This window comes from Natrix helvetica (genome assembly GCF_964273705.1).
Source record: "Natrix helvetica genome assembly, chromosome: 1".
Classification (NCBI taxonomy): domain Eukaryota; kingdom Metazoa; phylum Chordata; class Lepidosauria; order Squamata; family Natricidae; genus Natrix; species Natrix helvetica.
Window position 1 is genome coordinate 81,918,677 of NC_138548.1, and position 24,668 is coordinate 81,943,344.

Sequence of the window (24,668 nt, forward strand, 5' to 3'; positions counted from 1 at the left end):
GTAGTTCCATGAATTCCATGTTATAGGCCATCCTAAAATGTTGAGCACTGTAATTTATCTCACTAAAAAGTGCCAGGTTGATTTTACAGAACTAATTTGCACTGGTATCACAAGATGGTTTGTAAATATGCAACGTGGCTATTTTAAACCTTATTTAACAGTAACAATGAAATAAGCATGTCCGTGTTTTTCAACATAAAATATACTTTAGATATATGCAAAGACTTTCATATTTCAAGCCAAACTCATTGCTGATTTGTTGATAGGCCAACATTTCTAGTTCTTGTCAAAAATTATAACAAAAGAGATATGTTGCCAGGTATGTACAAGTTGTAGGTATTGCAGGTAAAGGATACATGAAAACTGGAACTATTATGTATCTTATAGGGAATAAAACATCAAAGATATTAAAGTTGTCTTGAGCACAACTTCAGAAACACATAAAAGAGTATCTTATTCTGAGTTTTAAATATTATATCTTTATTGTTAACAAAAATAATGATAAAGATAACTTTCATCAGAAATTTAGGGAAGACCAGCATTATTGTCAAACAGGGGCACTTAAAACATGCCAGGTTTCAACAGTCACATATAAGAAAGCACCCCTTATGGCATGATAAAAGAAAGCATTTCACAGAGCAGAGAATGCCTCCTTTTTCCTTATGCCTCAACAAAATAGTATATCATAAGCAATATCATTAACACAGGTAAATTAGTATATCAAAACAGAAGAGGCACGTTTCTCATATCTGATTTTGGCTTCTTATCCTACAATACGCCAGGGACAGCAGGTACCCACCTAAACTCATTGTGAGTATGCTACTTAGAAATTCTGAATGCTATAGTCCAGAGGGTATCAGTTGGGAAAGATTACTTTAGAACTATAAGGAAAATCAGTTCTAATTGGTAATGCTAAATGATCTGTCTTTAGCTTGCTTCTCAGGAGCACTTCTCCAAGAAAAGCATTCCTGAAAACTAATTCCTCAGCTGCATGAGAATCATTTCATTAAAAAAAATTGAACCATGCAGATGGACTTAACATGACTTAATTCATTTACTTACATTTATATTGTACTATTAATGTACATGACACTCTATTATCAGTGATGGTTAACCTTTTCAGGACCGAGTGCCGAAACTGGAGCACACACACGCACGCACACTGGAACACAAGAGAGGGCAGCTGGCCGGTGCACATGCGGGTGGCGGTTAGCTGCTCCTTCAGGTTCCATCGTGTGCATGCGCACTGGCCAGCTGGTCCTGCGCACATGCATTTGGCAGAACCTGAAGAGCAGCTGGCGACAGTGCACATGCCTACAGAGAGGGCTCTGTGTGCCACCTCTGGCACGCATGCCATAGGTTTGCCATCACAGCTCTGTATAATCAACATAAGGAAAATATACGGGACTCTGCTACAAGAAACTAATAAGCTAATGAATTTCCAGGAAACAGTGGTCAGCAACAGAATTATCTGAGCATTAAACTTTCACACTCCCTTTGTTATTTCCTTCACCCTGTAATTGTGTGGTTTATAGCCTTTCAAACATTTCAAATTCTTGATTCTGTTTGGCACTTACACATTTTTCTTCCCTATAATTGTGTGTTGTCAATATAGAAAGACAATTTCTTGGGGGGGGGGGGAGAAAGGCAACATGAAGAATAATTCACTGCAGCTATATCTTAACAGGAATATTCCATGTATCTGACAATTGTAGTGAGAAAGACTCTATATGAGCAGCGGACAAGAAGCAAATATACGTAAGATATAGTACACATGAATTTTTAGCATACATAGAATAAACTGATTTATTGCTGGATTAAAGCATTTGCTTCCAAACCCAACCTTAAACTTATCAGACTTGGCTCAGATACATTATCTTTCTACTAGAGTAAGCTTGTATATTTTGGGTAATGTGTGATACTTTATGACTCATTTTTAGCATACATAGAATAAACTGATTTATTGCTGGATTAGAATATTTGCTTCCAAAACCAACCTGAAACTTATCAGACTTGGCTCAGCTACATTTTCTTTCTACTAAACAGTTAGCTTGCATCTTTGGAGTAATGTGATACTTTATGCCTCAATTTGCCTTTCATCATGTTAAGTCACAAACGCACATGAGGAATTACAAAGTAGCAAATCTATGCTAAAACAAGCATAGTTACAATAGTGCATTGTCTTTGCTATGAGTCGGTAACCTACCAATTCTACCTATTCTACCTCTACAATATTTCCATTATAATCAGAATAATTACACCGATGTGACAAAATTAATATTTGAGCATGCTTCAGTTACTTGCTTTAAATGTCATTCCCCATCTAACACAGGCAAGTTTTTAACATATTATGGTACAGACTGGAATAGCCATAAGATGTATTGACGGTACTGAAGTACTACCAACAAAAATCAGCAGACTGGCCAGTACTAGCTCATTTGTTTCTTACATGTTAATCATTTCATTTCAGTGTAACATCTTTATACTTACCAACTTCTTTTTTATATTGTGCAGTATTGTAATATGCTTACAAGCTTATAATTATTATTAGTTAAAATTGCTTTTTGCCATGAAATTAATGATAAAAATATATTGTGTAATTATTTACAGGCTTAGAAGTAGAGAAATACTGCCTATATTGCTTTAAGTTCCTTCTTTTTTGGTATCTGTTCTGATTCAACATTCCATTCCCCAAACATCAGTAGTTAATCACCAAGCCAAAAAATTAGGCATAAGACTGACTGTTACATGAGACCAAAGTGTTATCTGATCTCATAATCTGCTTCTCACAGTGATCAAAAAAATTAACAGTGCATTCAAGTTCTACAACCTTTTCAGTCTGGAACTGCCCATGATTTTTTATCCTGCCTTCAGGTCAAGGTTTATCACACAAACCACTAGAATGAGCAAGACCAACTCTTTCGGGTCTTTCAGGGAAAAAGATGAAAAAATAAGCAAGTTTAAAATTAGTGCTTTGAACCTTGCATCAATAAAATATTTATTTCACCCACCTCCGGGGGGAGGGGGGGGAGGAGGATTAAGGGATGCAAAGGATGCCTTAAACATATTCAAGATTTAAAACTCCTAATTTGTAAACCCCTTAAAACTTCCTTCTTTCAAATGCTCCAAAACACAGAAAAGATCCAAAAATTTCAGACCCAACTGTGAAGGCTAGAAACAAGTTTCCCTTTCTAAACCTAGATCCTTATTGATGTCTACATAGTGCCACATGCAATAGTAGAATAATGACAAAGAAGAAAACTAGGCATTAAAATTGACCATAATAATATATTTACTTAAACCTAAATATCTAGTAACATTACCAGAATGTTTCCTGAGCTTAAAAGGTAGTCAAAATCAAGTCTATAAGAACTTTGTATTTGTAAGATCATGAAGTTCTTTATGACTTTAATACTATCTTTTTTTATTCAAGAGGACTACATACCCTCTACTGCATTGTTTTACAAACAAGTACTGTTTCCAAGTACATCAAACAAAGTTTACTTCCAGCTAGGAAGTTCCAAAGCTTATAGCGTAAGTTGCTATATTTGATCATATTCTTAAGAGAAAAAATTTCATTAACTTTCTCTGCTAAGAAGCACTTATTAAACCCACATCAACTGCACTTTTTAATATAATATTGTGGAAAACTAGAAATAGTGTTTTCTCTTCCGTGACCTAATAATCCGAGTAACAGGAGTCACCTTGGGCTTATTTTGGCTAATATGTCCTTTGGTTTCAGTGGGGCTGTTTGAGCCAATTCTCTGCAGGTTTATTTCTTGGCTAGCATTAGAGATATGACTCTTGTCCGAAGCTTGAAGCTCATCTTTAATTTTAATTAAAGTTTGGCACATTTGGGTGATTTGTCCACTCAGGTCAGACATCTTCTGGCTAATTGCGTGCATGTTGCTTGCCACATCTCCATGGATTGTCACCAACTCTTGACAGAATTGTCTGAATAGTCCCGCCTGTTGAATGTGGGAATCAAAGAGCTGATGGTCAGAAATAGGTGTATTTTGGATAAGAGATTGAGGGGACCTAGTGGAAAACTCAGAACCAGAATTTAGGTGCATTATTTCTTCCCTTTGGCTTAGAATAGTTGAATGATCTGGCAAACACGATGAATGAAGGAAAGGCGGCATGGAGAGATCATCGGTTTCTTCAGAACCTTTTTGTGATGAAAAGTGGTGCTGCTGTGAGGGGCCTGCCGCTTCTTCTCCTTCATCAGCTTGAAACACAAACAGGAAAAAAAGAGAGAAGACACCAGATTATTTGCACGAAGGCTTTGCCTTGACAAACTCTACTTCAAAAAGAAGGCAAAATTTACATGTGGGGATTCAGTGAAATCTAAGAGTGTTTCTATACTATTTAGAAAAGAATTTAAATAATGTATTTTGTAAAACAGTACCTGCTTTAAACACACATGAAAAAAACCAGTCTGATTGAACAGATGACATATTAGAGCAGAACATCTGATTTCACTGAGCCAGATTGCAAAAGCTAAAAACAAAAATCGCTCTGTTATACTCTGCCTTCCTGATATAGTTTAATAATGTGTCCTTTCAGATCACTGAAATGACTGCACACAAGTATTTTGTAATCACTAAATTAAATAGGAAGCTGGTTTGATGTAAAGGTTACTGCATCAGACTCGAGAACCCAAGAAACTGTAAGTTCTATTCCTGACTTGGCCATGAAGCCAATTAGATGACCAATCATTCTTTCTCAACTCTAGGAAGCAAGTAATGGCAAACCACTTCTTAAATATTGCCAAGGAAACTGCAGAGACCTGCAGAGACCAGGAGTCAAGAAACACACACACACACACACACACCTCACAGATGAATGAAACATGACCTATAGTGTCCTTCTATAGTCCTCATAGTATACATGTAAATGAAACACTGTTCTAATAAAATAATCATAATTATATACCAGAATCTCTGAGGTCAGTAAAAGTAACACTTATTGTATGGAATCATTTCTTGTCTTTATGCCTTTTGTAATAGAGAGATTTGCGTCATTGACCAATCTTGGATAGTAATTTTAAGCGTTCCCAAACCAAGCTATAGCTCAGCAGTAGAGCTAAGACCTTCCAGCTAGGAGATTCCAGATATTGCAGTAGTAAGGCAAAAAGGCCCCCCTGACTGAGATCTTAGAGAATCACTAACTGCTGCAGTCCGAACCTATATACAAATCAATAAGGCAATTCCTTAGTCTACCATAAGTCATTGAAGGCATGGAAGAAAAAGTAACTCATATACCTATGAGTATATGAGTTGGCCATATCATCTACATGCACCCTCCTATTCCTTCTTGTTTAATAAAGAGGCTCTATCACTATAAAATGAATGGAATATTTTGTGATCTTCTGTTTTCTTCAAATAAGAGCAAGTTCAACACTAACACATGGGTTTTAAAAGGGGGACCTTAATAAACTTTGTGGGGTTGTTTATTATAATATAATTATATTATTGCCTAATATATAAAATTTTACCCATAGAATTGTATCTAAAATTGTAGCTGAGATCCAAATACAGGCTGGTGGGACATAATTTTTTCTTTCCTTTATTTTATTGCGATGCTATCCTCCTTGTATGTTACTTAGTTTTCAAATCACAGATCTCAGTGTATCCTTTAAATCAGCAAAAACTATGAAAGAAAATACTGATAGTACAACAATTGTTTCTGGATTTTTGATTACGTTTGATCCACTATATCATCTATATCCACAAAAGCAATGAAAACAATTATATATTTATGATACTTATCCTGAATACAGGCAGTTCCCAGGTTATCTACGTTGACAGCAACCCTAGATACAAATGGGCTGCTTCTGAGAAAATGTTGCCTTTCTCTGATCTGACAAAACACTGAAGCTGTGCACTTCTTTCAGTAACTATTGAAACTGTGTGCTTTTACTTTACAACTTATTTTAGTGGTTTTTAGTGGTTCCTGAAAGCACTGAGTAATTTCCAGGCTTTATTGGCTCACGAAAGGGCAATGTCGTCTGCCACTTTTACTAATAGGCAGCCCATTTGTAAGTAGATGTTCCAATTTAAACACAAATTTGGATTAAAGACAGAGTTGGGGAATGGAACGTGTTCTTAACCTAGGGACCTCTTGAATCACAGATGCCAGCTAAGATATACTGAGAAGCAAAATCCCATTTTGAATATGGACAATATATATTTATACACTAGGACATATCCACATATGAATAAATGGTGATATTCTTGATTGGAGGGGAGAATAGTGGATACAGGGGTAATAGATATCTGCAAATTGAATACATTAAGCTGTACAGTATTGGCTCAGAAAAGACCATAAAAGTAAGGATAACACCAATATAGATTATGTAGCAATAATCAACTACCTCACCAGCCTCTTTTAGACTATTTCTATATCTATGGAGAAAATACAGAAGCTATTTTTGTTATCTGCAGCAGTTACAACTGCCACAAACGCTGAATTAGCAAATGCTGAAACCATGGGAAGGAACATGCACATTGGGTGGGTTAAATGTTTTGTCACTCTGCATGACTGTGAATAAATGCCACTAGTAGTTACAAATAATTTTTTTGAGTAAGCAAATATGCGTTCTATGAACAATAAAAAATCTGGTATTTATATAGGATGTATTAATGATGACAATAAGATTTACATTTGTGATTCCTTCTCTCCCTTGTTGCATACATGCATGTGCTATATATCACACATGTCGTTCTATAGATGCATGTGCTATATATCATACATGTTGTTATATAGATCATATTTTCTATCCTTTATGCTAACCTGAATAATAAGGTTCACAGCCTAAATCAGTTTATTCAAGATACAGCTTCATGAATCAATAATGAACGAAGTAACCAGGCCAGGAAGTATTAAATACTTCAGGAAACCTAAACTAGAAGGTTCTCTTCACCTAAAAGTGAAGCATTTTCTTTTGTATAATACATTTCTTTGTCAGAACCAAGCTGTACAGCAGGGAACAGACAAGAGATAATACTTACAACTGGTTGATGGGCTGTCAACCACGTCCAGATCCGCTCTCCGGAAGCCCTGCATCTGGCGTGACGAATGCAGCGTCGACTTGATGGCTCTCTCGTGGGCGGTCAGGACAATGGCCGAGGGCCTCCCCGGGCTGCTGGGACTGGAGATGGACCTCCGCATGAATGCCAGTTTGTCTTTGGTCCTTCTTTTCATGTCATCCCATCTGTGCTTAATATCTTTTACAGACCTAGGAACATGGCTCACTGATGTGATTTTTCTGGCTATAACTTCCCAGATCTTGTCCCTGTCTGCATGAGATAGACGTATTGTGTCCCTTCCAAACAGCCTGGCTTCGTTCCGAGTCACTTCAGTGACAAGAATGTCCAGTTCTTCTCTGGAGAACTTGGGCTTCCTCTTTCGTTCAGTCATATTCCTTGGGTTCAATATCCCACAAAGGATAAATGGTAAAAGGAAATCAATGTGATATACTCACACTACTAAAAACAAGAAACATGTCCCATTGTATATTAATTTCCAGCTTGATGACTTTCCTCTCAAGATAATGCCTTCCACTCTTACACAAGATATTTTGTTTGTAAAACAGCAGTCCTCTTAGGTTGGTGGGGAACAAAGATACACGTGCAACGTGTACCATTTGTTGTGTAATCTTTGCATGTAAATGAACAGGTATTTGGAGGCTTTGTTCGTTCTTGGAGAAATGTAATTATCTTTGGTAAGAAACAAAACAACTACCAAATATTGTGATACAAAAAACAATTCTAGGGGTTAAAAACGATGAACCCTGAAGGTATTTACAACAGGGCAATGACTCAAGAGACCTAATGGATTAAACACATTATACCAAATCAATAAATAAAATCAGCAAGGGTATTCTGTATTTTCCACACTGAGAATTTCCCAAGATTACCAACTGTTTCTCCTCCTTGATTAAATGATGTTGCTTTTTTCATGGAAAACAATGAATAGTGTTTCTGTTCAATAGGTTAATTAAAGTTTACTTGATACTGCAAACAAATTCTAACAGACAAAAGAGAAATGAGATGCTAAAAAGAACCATGGCTACATTCAAAATTTACAACTCTGTTTGGGAAATGGGGAGAATCTGAGAACTTGTGATATTTATCTGCAACAAATATTCACTCAGTTATTTTCCATAATGTTTTGTAATTGGATATAATTTTCATCCAAATGTTCTATCTCTTATGGGCTTTGATTGACATTTCATACCAGACAAATTTAGCAAATATCCTACAACTAACATATACAATAGTTTGCTAAAAAGTCTTCCTGATCCACCCATAATGTTTATCACATGTCTATGACAAATACTTAACCAGGTGTGTGTGGTGGGTGTGTGATGCTAGTTCGCATCGTGGTGCACCCTGGATAGCACAGTAGTGTGAACCAAATGACTAGTAACAAGTGGCAGCTAGACTACACTGAAGAATTGGCAGTTAACGACAGTTGGCAGCCAGACATCTCAGTAGAACTCATGGCTCTCTAACTACTATAAGTCGATGTATTTGCCATATGCTAAATAAATACACTTAAACAGAAAAGACTCTTTCCATATTTATGTAAAATGCAATGTTGCATAGTTCAAAAATGTGACAGATAGAACATTTTAATAACATACAACCATTCCCCACAAATAGCACAGAATACACTTACTCCATGATAAATTATATCAACATATATTCTAGGAGCCCCAGAATAATTCAGAATATACTATATTGTATTTTGTCAAAATCCTTCATTTTCTGTATTGTTGAATTTTACATCCAGTATAATCCATTACACCAGACTTTCATGCAAACCTAAGTTAATGTACTCAGAAATAAATTACATTTTAGTAATGAATTCTTCAAGAACTTATTTTAGAAGGCTTGGGCAGTTCTAATTTAACCATAATTGCAACTGCCAAGAAGTAGGTCTCATCAATTGTACTGTCGTTATCTGGAGTACCTTACATCCAAAGAGAACGCGAAGCTCAAAATGTATATCCTAATATTTCAAATTTTAATTTAGCAAAATAAAATGTAGGAAAAGAAAGAAATCTATGCTTTTGAATACTTTGACTACTTTGAGGCAGCATAAGCCATAAAAGAAGCTGTTCTACCATTACAGTTTTAAATCCAGGCAATATTTTAAAAGAATTGGTATCCTTCTAGGTTTATATTCCTGTCAACATCACCAGTAACCATAAATTGGTTATCGTATTCCAATGAGAGAAGGTAGCCCACATTTCTCTTTACTAGTAGCATATTTCCCTAGCTAACATGGCAGTTTACAAATACAGTATCTTCCTTTCCCTATCATGTTACCTATTTTTAATGATGTGACCCAAGCATTTTTAGAAAATAAGAAACAATGCTATGCCAGCCTATTACAACTTGACGATATGAAAGAAAATAGAAAGGCAGCAAACTGAAAAGATAGAATAAAACTGTTTCCCATTCAACTGCAAATTTCAATAATACAATACAATACAATACAATAGCAGAGTTGCAAGGGTCCTTGGAGGTCTTCTAGTCCAACCCCCTGCCTAGGCAGGAAACCCTATACCGTTTCAGACAAATGGCTATCCAACATCTCTTAAAGACTTAGTGTTGGGGCATTCAAAACTTCTAGAGGCAAGCTTTTCCACTGATTAATTGTTCTAACTGTCAGGAAATTTGTCCTCAGTTCTAAGTTGCTTCTTTCCTTGATTAGTTTCCACCCATTGCTTCTTGTTCTACCCTCAGGGGCCTTGGAGAATAGTTTGACTCCCTCTTCTTTGTGGCAACCCCAGAGATATTGGAACACTGCTATCATGTCTCCCCTAGTCCTTCTTTTCATTAAACTAGACATACCCAGTTCCTGCAACAGTTCTTCATATGTCTTAGTCTCCAGTCCCCTAATCATCTTTGTTGCTCTTCTCTGCACTCTTTCTAGAGTCTCCACATCTTTTCTACATCGTGGCGACCAAAATCAACATTATACCGACAAATTGTTAACACCAAGAAATGTTACAGAACTCAACAGACTTTTCAAGAAGTTGAGAAGGTAACCTATAAATGGCTCCACTATTTCCACTATGTTCTGTTGGAGCCAGGCTATTCGGTTAGATATTCTTTTTAAATTGTGGAAAGATATTTTAAAATGGCCACAAAGTCAATGAAAATTAATTATTGGTAGTAGCCACAGAACATTTTATCTGAAAAGAAAAATAAAAGGAGGGAGAAGAAAAAACTGGCATGAACAATACTAGACAATACTAGTATAGCATTGTAATATAGTATAGCACAGGGGTGTCCAAACTTGGGAACTTTAAGACTTGTGGACTTCAACTCCCAGAATTCCCCAGCCAGCATGGCTGGCTGGGGAATTCTGGGAGTTGAAGTCCACAAGTCTTAAAGTTCCCAAGTTTGGACACCCCTGGTATAGCAGTATATAAGTCCAACTGGTTGGAATATACAATAACACATCTCACAAGTAAACTGTAATATAAATATAGTTATATAGACATTTGCCTTAATTTGTTATTTTTTTTTATTTGATAAATACTTTTCATTGACTACTTAGTTTCTTCTGTATTCCACCTTCACTATTATTATATTTGCACTCCAATGATATGCAGGCATGCTGACTCACAAATCACATTAAGTTCAATATGATTTCCTTTGAAGTAAATCAAAATAATATTGTAAATTTCTATATAGGAGGACATGTTTTGAATGGTTTAAAAATAACCAGTGTTAATCTGATATTTGATACTAGTGTGCCACTTCATCTGTATAATATATCTTCAAGGAATGAATTGATACATTTCTGATATATAATATGCCTTCCTAGTAGGAATTGCTGGAAGTTATAAATCAAATTTCCCCAACTCTTGCAATGCAGATACCATAATTTTTATTCATATCATTGTTACATTATTTTAAAAGGCCTTATTTTTAGTACAATATCTTCAAAGTATTTTGCCATGAGTCAGCTACCATTTGAAATAATCTGTAGCACAAATTTACACACTGATCCAACTGCAATAATTAGGCATACTGTATATCGCAACTGATTTAGGGAATAAACAGCAGCAGCAATTACTGACCAATTTGTTCTGTTTTTAAGTTGTTGCAAAGTTGTGAAATACTCATTATGTAATAAGAAGTAATAGGAGAGTGATCAAACTGAAATTTGTTGATGCAGATATGATACATCTACTCTACTTGTCCCCTGTGCCATTAAAAACAAAGTTAAAACAGCCAATAACCTTAACAAAAAGGATCAAGCAAGTTTCCTACAACCAAGTTTTTTTCTATTTATGTTCTGATCTAGTAGCAAATCCTTTTGAAGTTATTTTAATACACATAAAAGGTAAATATAAGCAAACTGCAGAAATCACTTCTAAATCACTGTAATGACCAAGCTCTGTCTTTGTCCCCTATAAAACTCTGGGTTTTTTTGTACAAAGGAGGATAAACAAAATTTAAAAGAAAATGTATCAATGAAATTAAAAATTAAGTCATACATAATTCGTTTTTCAAGACTGAAAACAGGGAAGTATATTCTTTCTTTTTACAGATGCAAATAAAGACACACAGGGAAATTATATATAGGAAACAGACTCACCTCATCCAGTTTGATGTAGTCTCATCTGTTCCATCTATGGATTTATAGTGGTTGTTCTTATCAACAATCTGAAAAAAAACATACATTTGTAACAAAGTTAAGATCATGTACTTTAAGGTAATTAAATGAATAAATGTAATAGTTTAATTTTTCATTCTTAGAACAATATATCCTATTTATTTCTTGGAGCTGACAAAAAAAATCATCTGGAAGACAGCTGGGTTTTGCAGTCTGTGGAAATATGCTTTCTTCTACGAAAACCTGACTCCAAAGTTTTACTTTGTTCTTTACACTTTAATCCTTGCCTGAAGATTAGTTCTATGAGGAGTTTCTTAATTACATATGTTCTTCTTATAGCTGAATTACAGTCAAGTATGTCCAGATGTTAATCTCACTGATTCCTTAAAGAATCACCCAGCTGAGAATACTCACCAGCCAAGAGAAAAATCCTGCTGACTTGTCCTGACTAGACAGCTTCCCTTCATATGGTCCAAAGATGCGACCTTTGGGGATAACATCATTTACGCAGCGCACATCTCGTTCCCCATGTGGCTCTTTGATCACTTCCATGCCAGGAGGGATAGTGAGCACAGCTCTTTCAGGGATGCCAATGGGTACTGGAGTATCAGACACAAACATTGGTGGGCCATGATTTGGACATTCATCTACAAAGTACTCCTGGCACGACTCACAAACTATAGAAAGAGGAAATAACAAGAATGAGTCTAGCCCTCCTAATCTTGCTAAGGATGCCAGTAAGTTTTTTGAATTTAATTTTAATTTTCAAATAAAACTTACTGATGAGTTACACCTTCCACCAACATTGTAAACAAATTACCAAAAATATATGAGGGATTTTTTTTAAAATTAAAAAGCAATTCCCAGCCATAAAGCTACATCTCTCTGAGTCATAGGTTATGCATTCAACAAGGATTTCAGCTCATTCAATACTGCAAACATTTGCAATAGTAAAGCAAATGTTTGCTTCCTAAATGAAGGTATAATTCACAAAATCTTGCCTAAAAGTATCAAATATCATTTAATCCAACCACTCCTAGAAGCAAAAGTAAAGAACTTTATTTTACCACATCTACTATGTTTATGTTCCCCTGTATACCTCATCCTTACTCCACAAAACCAATACAAAGGAAAGAGTATAGTATGAGTTAAGGCAGGAAAATATGTAATACAGTTGCTGTGGAGGCTCTTTGAACTAGAGATTATTCCTGGCCCAATGAATATTTTTTTAAAAAATGTAAATACATGTGAATAGTCCTGATAGTTTACATTCACATCATAATGTAAATGACTGTGTATGAAGTAGCTCTTTTTCATAATTAAGTATCAGGCCAAGGTTTGCAATTAATCCTTTAGTACTTGTATTCCTTTCATAATTTCCTGAGGTTTTTCAATAGCTCCAAGGCTTGATTTAAAAAAAAATCTCTTTTATGGAAATGCAAAAAGCAGCTTTACCAGACTACAACTGGATAAATTTATGGTGGCTCTTAACTACTCATTATCTATTATTCTATTGCACCCTCATAAAGCTGTCAATATATAATTGGAGATAGCACATGTATGTAAATGAAGAAATAGCAATTTTGGCAAGATCAGCACTGTGGGAATTATGTCAGAACAGTGACATTGATTATAACTTTTTGAACTGAAACAAGAGTTCAAAGCAATACTAAGGAAGAATTAATGTAATTTTCCTTGCATATTGTATCAGAACAATACAATAGTTTTGCCAAGTTTTGTTTAAATGTAAATTTGGACATAAACTTGAAGAGATATGTTTAATGCTTTCTGAATTGGAATCCCAATTCTCACCCACATGAGATAAACAGATAACTTTTTTCTCTTTCAATAGAAGAATCATTTTGCACATCTCTATTGGACTTCATGTATGCTCGACTTACAACAGTTCATTTAGTGACCGTTAAGGTACAACATCACTGGAAAAAAGTGACTTATGACTGTTTTTCACACTTATGACCCTTGCAGCCTCCCAGGATCAAATTTCAGATGCTTGTCAACTGACTCATATTTATGATAGTTGCAGAGTCCAGGAGTCACGTGATCACCTTTTGTTACCTTCTGACAGGCAAATTCAATGAGGAAACCAGTTTCACGTAACAACCTATTACAAATTTACCAACTGCAATGATTCGCTTAACAGCTGTGGCAAAAAAAATCGTAAAATGGAGCAAAAGTCACTTAACAAATGTTTCACTTAGCAACATAAATTTTGGGCTGCATTGTGGTCGTAAATTGAGGACCACTTGTATAGGGTCAGATTCACAACCAACCCTATGGTGAGAATTTTTTTTTTTTTTAGTAAATGTAATGTTTTGCTACATTCCTGCCATGGGACTCTTATGATTAAAAAAAAAATCTAATGTGAGGAGCTAGGATGTAAATTTAAGTAAAAGTGACATTACTTGATTATATCCCTTTTGATAAATAAAATAAAGTTAGCTTCTTTATGTCTAGCTCTTTACTCTGGAAAGAAACATTTGCAACAAGCAACCAAGCATAGAGAGCACTAAGGATTTTACAGATTAAACATAAAAATGTCATGTCAGTTAGCATTATAGGTAACAAAATACTTTTCTAGTGGACAATATCAATTTGAGAATTAAAATCAAATCTGTCAGAGAAAGTTTGCCTTGTTTCCTGTGGTATCTTATGTATGACAGATAAAAACTGTTGAGAAGTAGTCTTGCTGAGCCTCTCTTTTGAAAATTCTGTCCTTCAAATTTTCTTATATCTTAGATGGTTTCATGGATTTAAATAATGCTGCTGAATATATTTAAAATTGCCTCTTGGATATAAGCTATACTATTTAATAATAAAAAATATGAAACAGTTTAGCTGTAGGGTTTGAAGCCTTTTTAAATGCCGATGCCATCATGTATAACAACATTGTGGCACCAAATAAATATTTTTAAAAATTAATTTTAAAATAGCCCAAATCTTTCAAGATTATTAAATATCATGATTATGGATATTTTCTTGAACTGTTATGAGATTTCATGTGAGACGCCGGGGCAACAAACCACAGCCTAACGCTGTGCGCTGGGATCCTAAATTCCTACCTGACCCCCAGCTGTTCGTCGGCAGCCGCCAAACGAACCCCCGCGGTGCGGTAGCCCTCGCCGTGGCGAGAAGCGCTCCGCGCTCCAGGCAGCCTGTCTTGCGCGCGTATTCTTCAAACGCTGAAAGGAAAACTACAGAAAAACAACGAATTCTAACTAGGAGCTAACTAAACTGGTAATGATAATTATGAGGAGCAATACTACGCTAACTAGAGGGTCCAGCCTGCTGCTCAAGGACTGGATCTCCCCAAATTGCATCCTGTAGGGTGACTGAGTTTTTTAAAACTGAGCCTCTGAGGGGAGCAAAGGCAGAGCTACAAGAATTCGAACTCAGTCCTTGGGCAGCAAGCTGAAGTTAACCCGTGCTTGGACACTCCAAGCAGCGCCTAGGAGAAAATAGCATTTTAAAATTTATTTGTAGAAAAACAACAATTGTGGAATCCTAAGAGGACCAATATGGACCAAACATTGCACAACCCTACCTTAGTTTTACCACTGTTGTTAAGATAGCAACTGTGAGCTTTCTTTTCACTGTATTTTCTATTTTAAAGCTTTAATATTAGAATGGTTAGATCACCAATATGATACTTACACCAGAAATCAACCTGCTGAAAACTTTTGGACATAATCAACTCCTGCTTTCCTTTTAGCTTTTTAGGCTCCACATCCATAGAGTGAGAGACAAACTTTTGAGAGCTGACAAAACAAGAGAACACATGTGATATTCTACTATAGAAAATGAAGAAACAGAAATTAGAAGAAGCATATGTTGTTGTTTTAGAGTAGCTGGTGGCCTAGAGGTGGAGCTATTGCCTCACAATCTGGAAATGTGTATTGGATCCTAGGTAGTGGCAGATATTTCTCTGGGTGCAAAGAGAAAATATCTGCTATAAGCTCTGTGTAGGCATCAGGAAGGTCATACGGCCAGTAAATATTCAGTTCCATTCAATCGCCCTGATTACACAAGGGATTACAGGGTTGTTAAAACAAAAGTTGTTGTTTTAGCTCAGATTAAAATTAATTTCCTGCTTCTTGGCTTCTAATTCTTATATCAATTTAGTCACTACCTATTTCAAAATATTTTTAAATTCTCACTTCTTGGAACTTCTCTTGAGCAAACTATCAAATCAATTAGGTGTACTGGAGTCCTGGCAACAGGTCTTCAAATTTCCCTGAGGTCATTTCTGAAGGAAATTTGTAGACGTGGTGCCAAAACTTCAGTGCATTCAACCATTTTCAAATGGCTTGTGTCCTTGGCTTCCATTTTGCTCCCTAAGTGACAGAAATACCTCAATACCAGTAAATATGTTTGCCTATTTTCCTACAAATATTATTCTGACTTGCTATTTTAATTCCTTACAGCATGGGTGGACAATTTTTCATAATGTGGCTATGTATACACAATAAAGGAAAGGGAAGAAGACTATCTCAGAAGAAGGCTTTGTTACTTTATTTATTATAGTCATTTAACAATAGACAGCCTTCACCAAACACCATGATTTAGTAGTGAACTATGAACCAAGCCATCAACCATTCAACATCAGGCCTTCTTCTCAACTCTGCCCTCTGCTGAATCCCTCTCTTTCAGAAATACAAAGAGGTATTTGTCCCAGTCACATTTTCCACTCCGTGTGTTATGAACAGGTGCTCTATTCTTTCTCTGTACAAGATATATTATTCCCCTTAACTCAAGTTGCTATACCAGATTGGGAAGAAGAACCAGATGCTGACCAAGCCACAGGGAATATAGAAAAAAAAGATGTTTTCAAATCAATCTTATAATAAATGTTAATATCTTAAAACAGCTTAAACATACTTCCAAAATGCTTTTCAAGGAAAAGATTTGCTATTTTGGTGGAAAGTAGAAGGCAGAAGCATTATGTGTATTTTGTCTTGAATGAACAAAAAATAAAGGTGGTATATAAAAATCCAACAAATAAATGTCATGATGTTGTGTCCAGTGTTGGGAACTACTTATGACTGAAGCTGGGACACAAATAGGAAAGCCCAAGCTTTACACTGTGACCTCAGAATGGACATATCCCCCTTATCTGTCTTTGCACAGGACTCCTATATTGATGGTGCAAGTTAGAAATTTAAAGGTGCTTACCCAAATTGTCCATATTCTTCTTCCTGGCACGGAGAACATGGTTCTGTCTTGATTGTTACCATTTCTCCCAAGCAATCCTTTAGTTTTTCAGTCATGTTCTATAAAAAAGTTAAAGGTAACAAGGTAAATTTTCATTTTGAAACAATGTTTTGCTAAACAGATCTTGAAAGACATTGATTCTCCATCTGATATGACATTAGATATCATCATTCATAAAATCTGCTATTTAATTAACATTTTAACGCCAAAATGAAATACTGCTATTTCATCCACAGCCAAAATTAAATACAAAGCCATTATCTCCCCACACTTTTCATAACAAATGTTGCCAGCGGCAGATAATGTCAGATAAATTAACTCTATTGGGGGTGTGGGGGTAGGTGATGTCTCCTAATTCTCTAGATATTAGCTGGAGATCAGCTACAAGCCAGTTTATTGATATTACCCTAAACCGGTTTCCCCAAATCTGGTGTTTCAGAATTTTTGAACTACAACTCTTACTTCATAAAAGACAATGCATGTGATATAACTGGCCCAAGATATGCTAAGTCAGGCTAAGATTTCTCACATATAACTTTAGACAAGCTCATCAGAAAACCATGCAGATTCTCTTAAGTTCTTACATACTTGAAATCTGCTTAAATATACAGTATATACTGTATTTATCGGTGTATAACACGCACAGGCGTATAACACGCACAGGCGTATAACACGCACCTTCATTTTAAGAGGGAAATTTCAGGGAAAAAAATTAAATTTCAAATAAAGAACTTTGAAGCAAAATAAGGGTAGCTCAGAACTTTTTTTTATTAACTTTTAGTCGGGAGTCTGGGGAGAGAAGAGACGGCTCATCCATTCTCTCCTCATCTCACCCACACCCCGCTGTCTAAAGCGCTTCCTTTCGCCCGCCCGAGCTCTTCCACGGGCGAAAGAAAGCGTTTTAGTCAGGTGTCGGGGAGAGGAGAGACGGCTCATCCATTCTCTCCTCCTCTCACCCACACCCCGCTGTCTAAAGTGCTTCCTTTCGCCCGCCCGAGCTCTTCCGCGGGCGAAAGAAAGCATTTTAGTCGGGAGTCCGGGGAGAGGAGAGACGGCTCATCCATTCTCTCCTCCTCTCACCCACACCCCGCTGTCTAAAGCGCTTCCTTTCTCCTGCCTGAGCTCTTCCGCGGGCGAAAGAAAGCGTTTTAGTCGGGTGTCGGGGAGAGGAGAGATGGCTCATCCATTCTCTCCTCTTCTCACCCACACCCCGCTGTCTAAAGCGCTTCCTTTCGCCCGCCCGAGCTCTTCCGTGGGCGAAAGAAAGCATTTTAGTCGGGAGTCCGGGGAGAGGAGAGACGGCTCATCCATTCTCTCCTCCTCTCACCCACACCCCGCTGTCTAAAGCGCTTCCTTTCGCCCGCCCGAGCTCTTCCGCGGGCAAAAGAAAGCATTTTAGTTGGGTGTCGGGGAGAGGAGAGACGGCTCATCCATTCTCTCCTCCTCTCACCCACACCCCGCTGTCTAAAGCGCTTCCTTTCGCTTGCCCGAGCTCTTCCGCGGGCGAAAGAAAGCTTTTTAGTCGGGTGTCGGGCAGAGGAGAGACGGCTCATCCATTCCCTCCTCCTCTCGCCCACACCCCGCTGAGGAAAGCGCTTCCTTTCGCCCCCACGAGCTCTTCCACGGGCGAAAGAAAGCGTTTTAGTCGGGTGTCGGGGAGAGGAGAGACGGCTCATCCATTCTCTCCTCCTCTCACCCACACCCCGCTGTCTAAAGTGCTTCCTTTCGCCCGCCCGAGCTCTTCCGCGGGCGAAAGAAAGCATTTTAGTCGGGAGTCTGGGGAGAGGAGAGACGGCTCATTCATTCTCTTCTCCTCTCACCCACACCCCGCTGTCTAAAGCGCTTCCTTTCGCCCGCCCGAGCTCTTCCGCGGGCGAAAGAAAGCGTTTTAGTCGGGTGTCGGGGAGAGGAGAGATGGCTCATCCATTCTCTCCTCTTCTCACCCACACCCCGCTGTCTAAAGCGCTTCCTTTCGCCCGCCCGAGCTCTTCCGTGGGCGAAAGAAAGCATTTTAGTCAGGAGTCCGGGGAGAGGAGAGACGGCTCATCCATTCTCTCCTCCTCTCACCCACACCCCGCTGCCTAAAGCGCTTCCTTTCGCCCGCCCGAGCTCTTCCGCGGGCGAAAGAAAGCGTTTTAGTCGGGTGTCGGGGAGAGGAGAGACGGCTCATCCATTCTCTCCTCCTGTCACCCACACCCCGCTGTCTAAAGCGCTTCCTTTCGCCCGCCCGAGCTCTTCCGCGGGCGAAAGAAAGCATTTTAGTTGGGTGTCGGGGAGAGGAGAGACGGCTCGTCCATTCTCTCCTCCTCTCACCCACACCCCGCTGTCTAAAGCGCTTCCTTTCGCTCGCCCGAGCTCTTCCGCGGGCGAAAGAAAGCTTTTTAGTCGGGTGTCGGGCAGAGGAGAGACGGCTTATCCATTCCCTCCTCCTCTCGCCCACACCCCGCTGAGGAAAGCGCTTCCTTTCGCCCCCATGAGCTCTTCCACGGGCGAAAGAAAGCGTTTTAGTCGGGTGTCCGGGGAGAGGAGAGAATATTCAGCCAGTCTCTCCTCCTCACGTCACTGCGGTACTTGTTAATACTGTAAAAACATGGCTTCTTAACATTATATCGGCATATAACACGCATACATCATTTGCCCCCTATTTTTCGGGGGGGGGGAAGTGCGTGTTATACGCCGATAAATACGGTACGGATTATTTTGTTCCTCATACTAATCAGGTTACTAATAATGAAAACATTTATTGATTCTAGGAAATGCAGCACTGCAAGATGAACAAAATTAATTAAAATACACTGCAGGATGCAGAATCAGCATTTTCTACACTGTATTTCAAGTTCTCTTAGTCTATAGTTATGGGAGATGACCAGGCTGAGCCTGAGGGAGGGGTCAAAGGCGTAATCAGTCACCCTCACAAGAGATTGAAGTCCATTCCACTGTGAATTCCATATCTATCCTCAAATTGCTTTGACCATTAGTAGTTCAGATACTTGTAGAGAAGTTAAGTTTGTCTTTATACTCATTTGAACTGCCTGGATCTCCTTATTTCTCTAGCACCTGATTCTATACAGACTGTTGAGCCACATTGCTACTTGAATATAATTTTGCAAGAAAAATAGTAAATCAGATTCTCTACTTTTTAGGACATAAGACAAAACCCACATTAAAATAATTGCAGTTTGCATTCTATCAGGCACTCTATATTAGGTTTATATTTGACCAGGAGTAATAAAAACTACTGGGATTCTCTTTCTACATTTTACAGCCCTCCCTGGCTGTAAACCTATTTGTTTTTAAAAACATTCTCAAAAGCCTATTCCATTTTTCACCATGATAAGAAAAACTGAGAATATCCATAGACATGTTAAGATAAAGTTAAAATTATACAGATATTAGCTGATATGTATAAAATTATACAGATATTAGCTGATGTGTATAACTGATTATATATTTTAACTCAGGTTTTGCTTTTGATGGATGGTATTTATTGTAGTTTTCTTTTCATAATAAACCTTGTTGCGCATGTCTAGAAAACTTTGTGTTGAAACATAGACTAAAAATGTGTTTTAATTATTGATGTTACCTAGCTTCTTAAGACCTATATAAACACTTCTCAAAAGTTTTACAGATATTTTTGTCTTACTTACAGGTATATTAAAGAATTGATATTGAAAGCAGACCTAAATTTGCCTTTTTAGATTAGGTTTTAAAATATTTTATTTTATTATATTTTCATACTGCTTCCCAGGTCAGTTTCTGAAAAGCATACACAAACAATAACCATTGAAATACAACATTAAAATTGCAGTACATTGACAATTAATGTAAACACTTTTTAATTTAAAAAGTGAATGAGAAATAAGGCCTCAAAGGTGCCTAAATGCACAAGCAGATCATATTTTGTATTTTAAAAATATTCCTCTCACAATAATGTATAAAAGAGGATCAAGCATAAAAGACAAATTCCCTGCCAGTTTTGCTATTTTATGCAGGTATCATATCAATTTTTGGTAATTTTTTATATTACCTTTAGCAGTGTGGGAGCCTACAGCTCTTGATGTCTGATTTCTTGCAAGCTTTTAACACTTTCATTATACAACTGACATTTTTCGGGGCTTGAAAATTTGTCTACTTGGTTGAAACACACTTAGCTCATCTTCTCTAGTCTAAATATTTCCATAATATTCACTCTGCAAAAAATGAAAATGAAAAATAAAACCAAAGTTATGCATTGGATTCTTGAATGCCTTTATTCTTAGGGCTGCTTCTCTTCCATATACAGCAAGAGAAGATTGTGTTTGAATTCCTTAGGAATATAACACTGAACGCAGTACAATTTTAAAAACGGCACTATACCAGAAAGGAAGATTCCGTGAATTACAATAATTCCTCATCTTATATTTAGGAGGAAGGGAGTTTTGTTCCCATTACTGACTTTTTTGTGAAGCGACATCAAGCTTCTTAAATACTTAATCTTTCTTTCAGGTCAATTTATTTATTGCACATATAAAAAGCACCCTAAACAAACATTTTAGTAACTCCTTTACGACAAAGACGTTTGCAGAAGCTCTTAGAATACAACAACCCCACTTAGCCTTGAAGCTCTTAGCCTTAATCTTAAAGATGCCTCTTTCTCTTTGCCCAAAATCTTTATGCCCCCCTTTGTTTATTCAAGCATAGGGATAGACAACACCTCTTTTTTGTTCCTCAGAAATCATATCTGACCAGTTAATTCAAACTATTTGATACTATTATTTGTACTCTGAGATGGGATTAAGAAAAAGACATGTAATATACTCCCAAATGTACTGCCCCCCCCCTCAAAAAAAAATCAAGGGAAGGAAATTTTGATTTCATCTACCTTGATTATCATTCCTACCCAATGATGGGATCACAGGTACCACAGTGATTCTACTTTGTAGATTTGCCAAAATAAAGAGTGGGTGAGAGAAATATTGTATAATGCCACACTCATTCAAATACGATCACACATACACTCACCACATACACTTTGTGAAATACCTACTTTCCCTTTCTTTTTTTCTTTAGAGTCCTGGTACTATCCTTAGCAATATTTTTTATCTATTTCTTGTCTTTTTCTGACATGTACTGACTACACTACTTGAGTGACTGTACATTTCAACCTTGGAATAATGCTAGTAATCGGACTCCAATTTTAAACTAGAATGTATGTATACATAGAATGCATACATAGATTGTACACAGAAATATGCATCCTATTAGGCTGTTGTGTATGGGAGGAGCAGTTGGCAATTGAGAGGTTACTACGGGCCATAATACGAACATTTATTGAAAGACTCACTTTCTTAAATGTTTGTATTATGGCACATAGTAATGTCTCAATTGCCAACTGCTTTCTTAGGAAGAAACGCAATGTGAAACCAAAAATTGGGCTGAGATGGGAATAAACATTTCCAACAACTATACTGTATGTGAGGGGTCTGTTTGCAAGACTCTCTGGTTTTAAAGGCTTTCAGAAAAAACAAATCCTGTAATATTCCTTAAGAGAAGGGACATAGAGTGAGTGAGTGAGAGAAACCATTCTTCCTGATCTTATTTGGCAGCAGGCAATCCCATAGATACCCAGATCTAAATTATATAAGATTTTAAGAGTGAACAACCAGTGTGAATTTGAAAAGAAACTGGTAACCAGTGGAGTTTTTGAAGTAGAGATTTTTTTTACATGAACAAACATAAAGTCTCCTATTACTACTTCAAATATTACATTTAGTACGGGCTGACTCTTCTGGATGAACTTTAAGGGTAGTCCCTTTCATATTGCACTGTGTATAGTTCAGAGATGAAGTGACCAAAGCATGGGTATGTTATGAGCAGAGCTTTCCAATCCATTAAAGATCATTCCTGATACATTAGATGTAGTTGCATAAAGGTCTTCTAGCCAAAATTACCATCTCCTGTTCAAGCAGAAACTATGAATCCAATATGATATCCAAATTACATTAACAAATTATGAAACAATTCTGTACTTTATTCAAAATCAAAGATGGAATACTCTTGGTATGGGAGTACTTCAGTGGTAGGATTCAAATTTTTTTACTACCAGTTCTGTGGGTGTGGGATGCTTGGTGGGCGCTGCTTCGTGGGCGTGGCAGGGGAAGGATACTGTAATATCTCCATTCTCTCCCCACTCCAGGGGAAGGTTACTGCAAAATCCCCATTTCCTCCTGATCAACTGGGACTCAGGAGGCAGAAAATAGATGAGGGTGGGGCAGTCAGAGGTGGTATTTACCGGTTCTCCAAACTACTCAAAATTTCCACTACCGGTTCTCCAGAACTGGTCAGAACCTACTGAATAGCACTTCTGGAGTACTTCTGAACTCTTTCTTGTTGGGATAAAACCTGAGCCTGTTCACCCTCATTCAGACCCTCCTACAGGTAGATCTCAACTTACAACCATTCGTTTAACAACTGTTCGAAATTAGTCAGAAAAGTTAATTACAAGAAGTTCTTACACTTATGACCACTACAGCGTTTGCCACAGTCCTATTATCAAAATTTCAGCACTTGGCAATCGGCATTTATTTACAATGGTTGCAGCATCTGGGGTCATGTGAGCTCCATTTACAACTTTCCCTTGGCAGCTTCCCAGTACAAAGTCAATGAAAGAACCAGATTTGCTTAACAACCCTTTGATTCAATTAATACTTGCAGTGATTTGCTTAATGACCATGTCAAAAAGTTGTAAAATTCGGTGCAATTCAGTTAGCAACTCCAATGCTTAGCAACAGAAGTTACAGTTCCAATTGTGGTTGTACGTTGAGAACTACAAGTATTACATAAGCCTAGGGTTGAGTTATGAACCACTAATTTATATCTCAACATCTACAGTATGTTCCTTCCAGGCTCACATTTAAAATGTTAATTTCATAATGCTGTAAATGTCAGTCTCAAAGAACTAAGAGGAATAGGTAGAGTTACTTCAGAACAGTTCTTTATTGTTCTTCACCTACAAATAGAAAACTTGCCAGGCTAAGGCAATTATCTGCATATACTCTGTGAACTGCTAGGGAGGAGCTCTTTTAACCCTCTTTCAGCTCACCAAATTTTCCAAGATTCACTTACCCTCTAGGAAAGTAGTCCCTCCCTCCAGCAACTCTGAAATACATTCCATCATAGTAAAAAAGTATATTATGTGAACTATTCATTATTTTTCTTTTGGTCCAATTATGTTTTGATTGCCATTGTTCCATGTATTAATTACACTTTAATAGCATAATATCAGCTTTAATATCATTCAATAGAATTGTCTGAATGTCTACTGAGAGCTTCATATCTATTAATAATAATGAAGAACCTTTTGATAATTAAAACAAACAGAGACTATTGGAGTTGGGGTGTTAATAATGTTAAAAATAAAACATTGTTTACAATTCACTATTTACTTTATCAGACACATGGAGAGAGGGGGGGAGAGGGAGAGAGAAAGAGAAGAGTTGGGGAGGAAGAGGGGAAGAAATAGTTTAAAAAAGAAATAAAAGGCAATGTGGATTACCTATAAGCAAAAGAACAACTGTGTTTGCTATACATTTTCCTCCCATGTAGTTAACATATATAGTTAGATAAGAAATTGTAGCCTTTCCTGAATCTCAGAAAAATATTTTATCTTCATGAATGCTAACCCTACTGCTTTGCATTGAAGTCAGTCTTTGTAATTCCTGGTCTGTTCACTAATCTTTTGCTAATTCCACCCAGGCATGCTAAATGTCAACATCCATCATTCTAAATTTCCCCAAAGAGTATGAAAAGTTAAATAT

The 24,668-nt window shown here is 37.2% G+C and overlaps 2 protein-coding genes across 5 annotated transcripts in view; one reads left to right on the top strand and one right to left on the bottom strand.

Moving 5' to 3' along the window:
- TP53I11 (tumor protein p53 inducible protein 11) overlaps positions 1-24,668 on the top strand; it is a 373,245-nt gene that overhangs the window by 42,862 nt on the left and 305,715 nt on the right. The window lies entirely within an intron of this gene.
- Positions 1-24,668, bottom strand: part of PRDM11 (PR/SET domain 11) — a 61,277-nt gene that overhangs the window by 24,734 nt on the left and 11,875 nt on the right. For 3 of the 4 annotated variants that reach the window (XM_081937881.1, XM_081937878.1, XM_081937880.1), the window contains exons 2-6: positions 20,900-21,062; positions 16,834-16,931; positions 15,316-15,419; positions 12,058-12,320; positions 11,626-11,693 (exon numbers count right to left, since the gene is read on the bottom strand). In XM_081937881.1, coding sequence (XP_081794007.1) covers positions 11,626-11,693; positions 12,058-12,320; positions 15,316-15,419; positions 16,834-16,928 — 530 coding nt within the window. In that variant the 5' untranslated portion in view covers positions 16,929-16,931; positions 20,900-21,062. The remainder of the gene's footprint in view (positions 1-11,625; positions 11,694-12,057; positions 12,321-15,315; positions 15,420-16,833; positions 16,932-20,899; positions 21,063-24,668) is intronic. The other variant, XM_081937879.1, reaches the window with a different exon arrangement.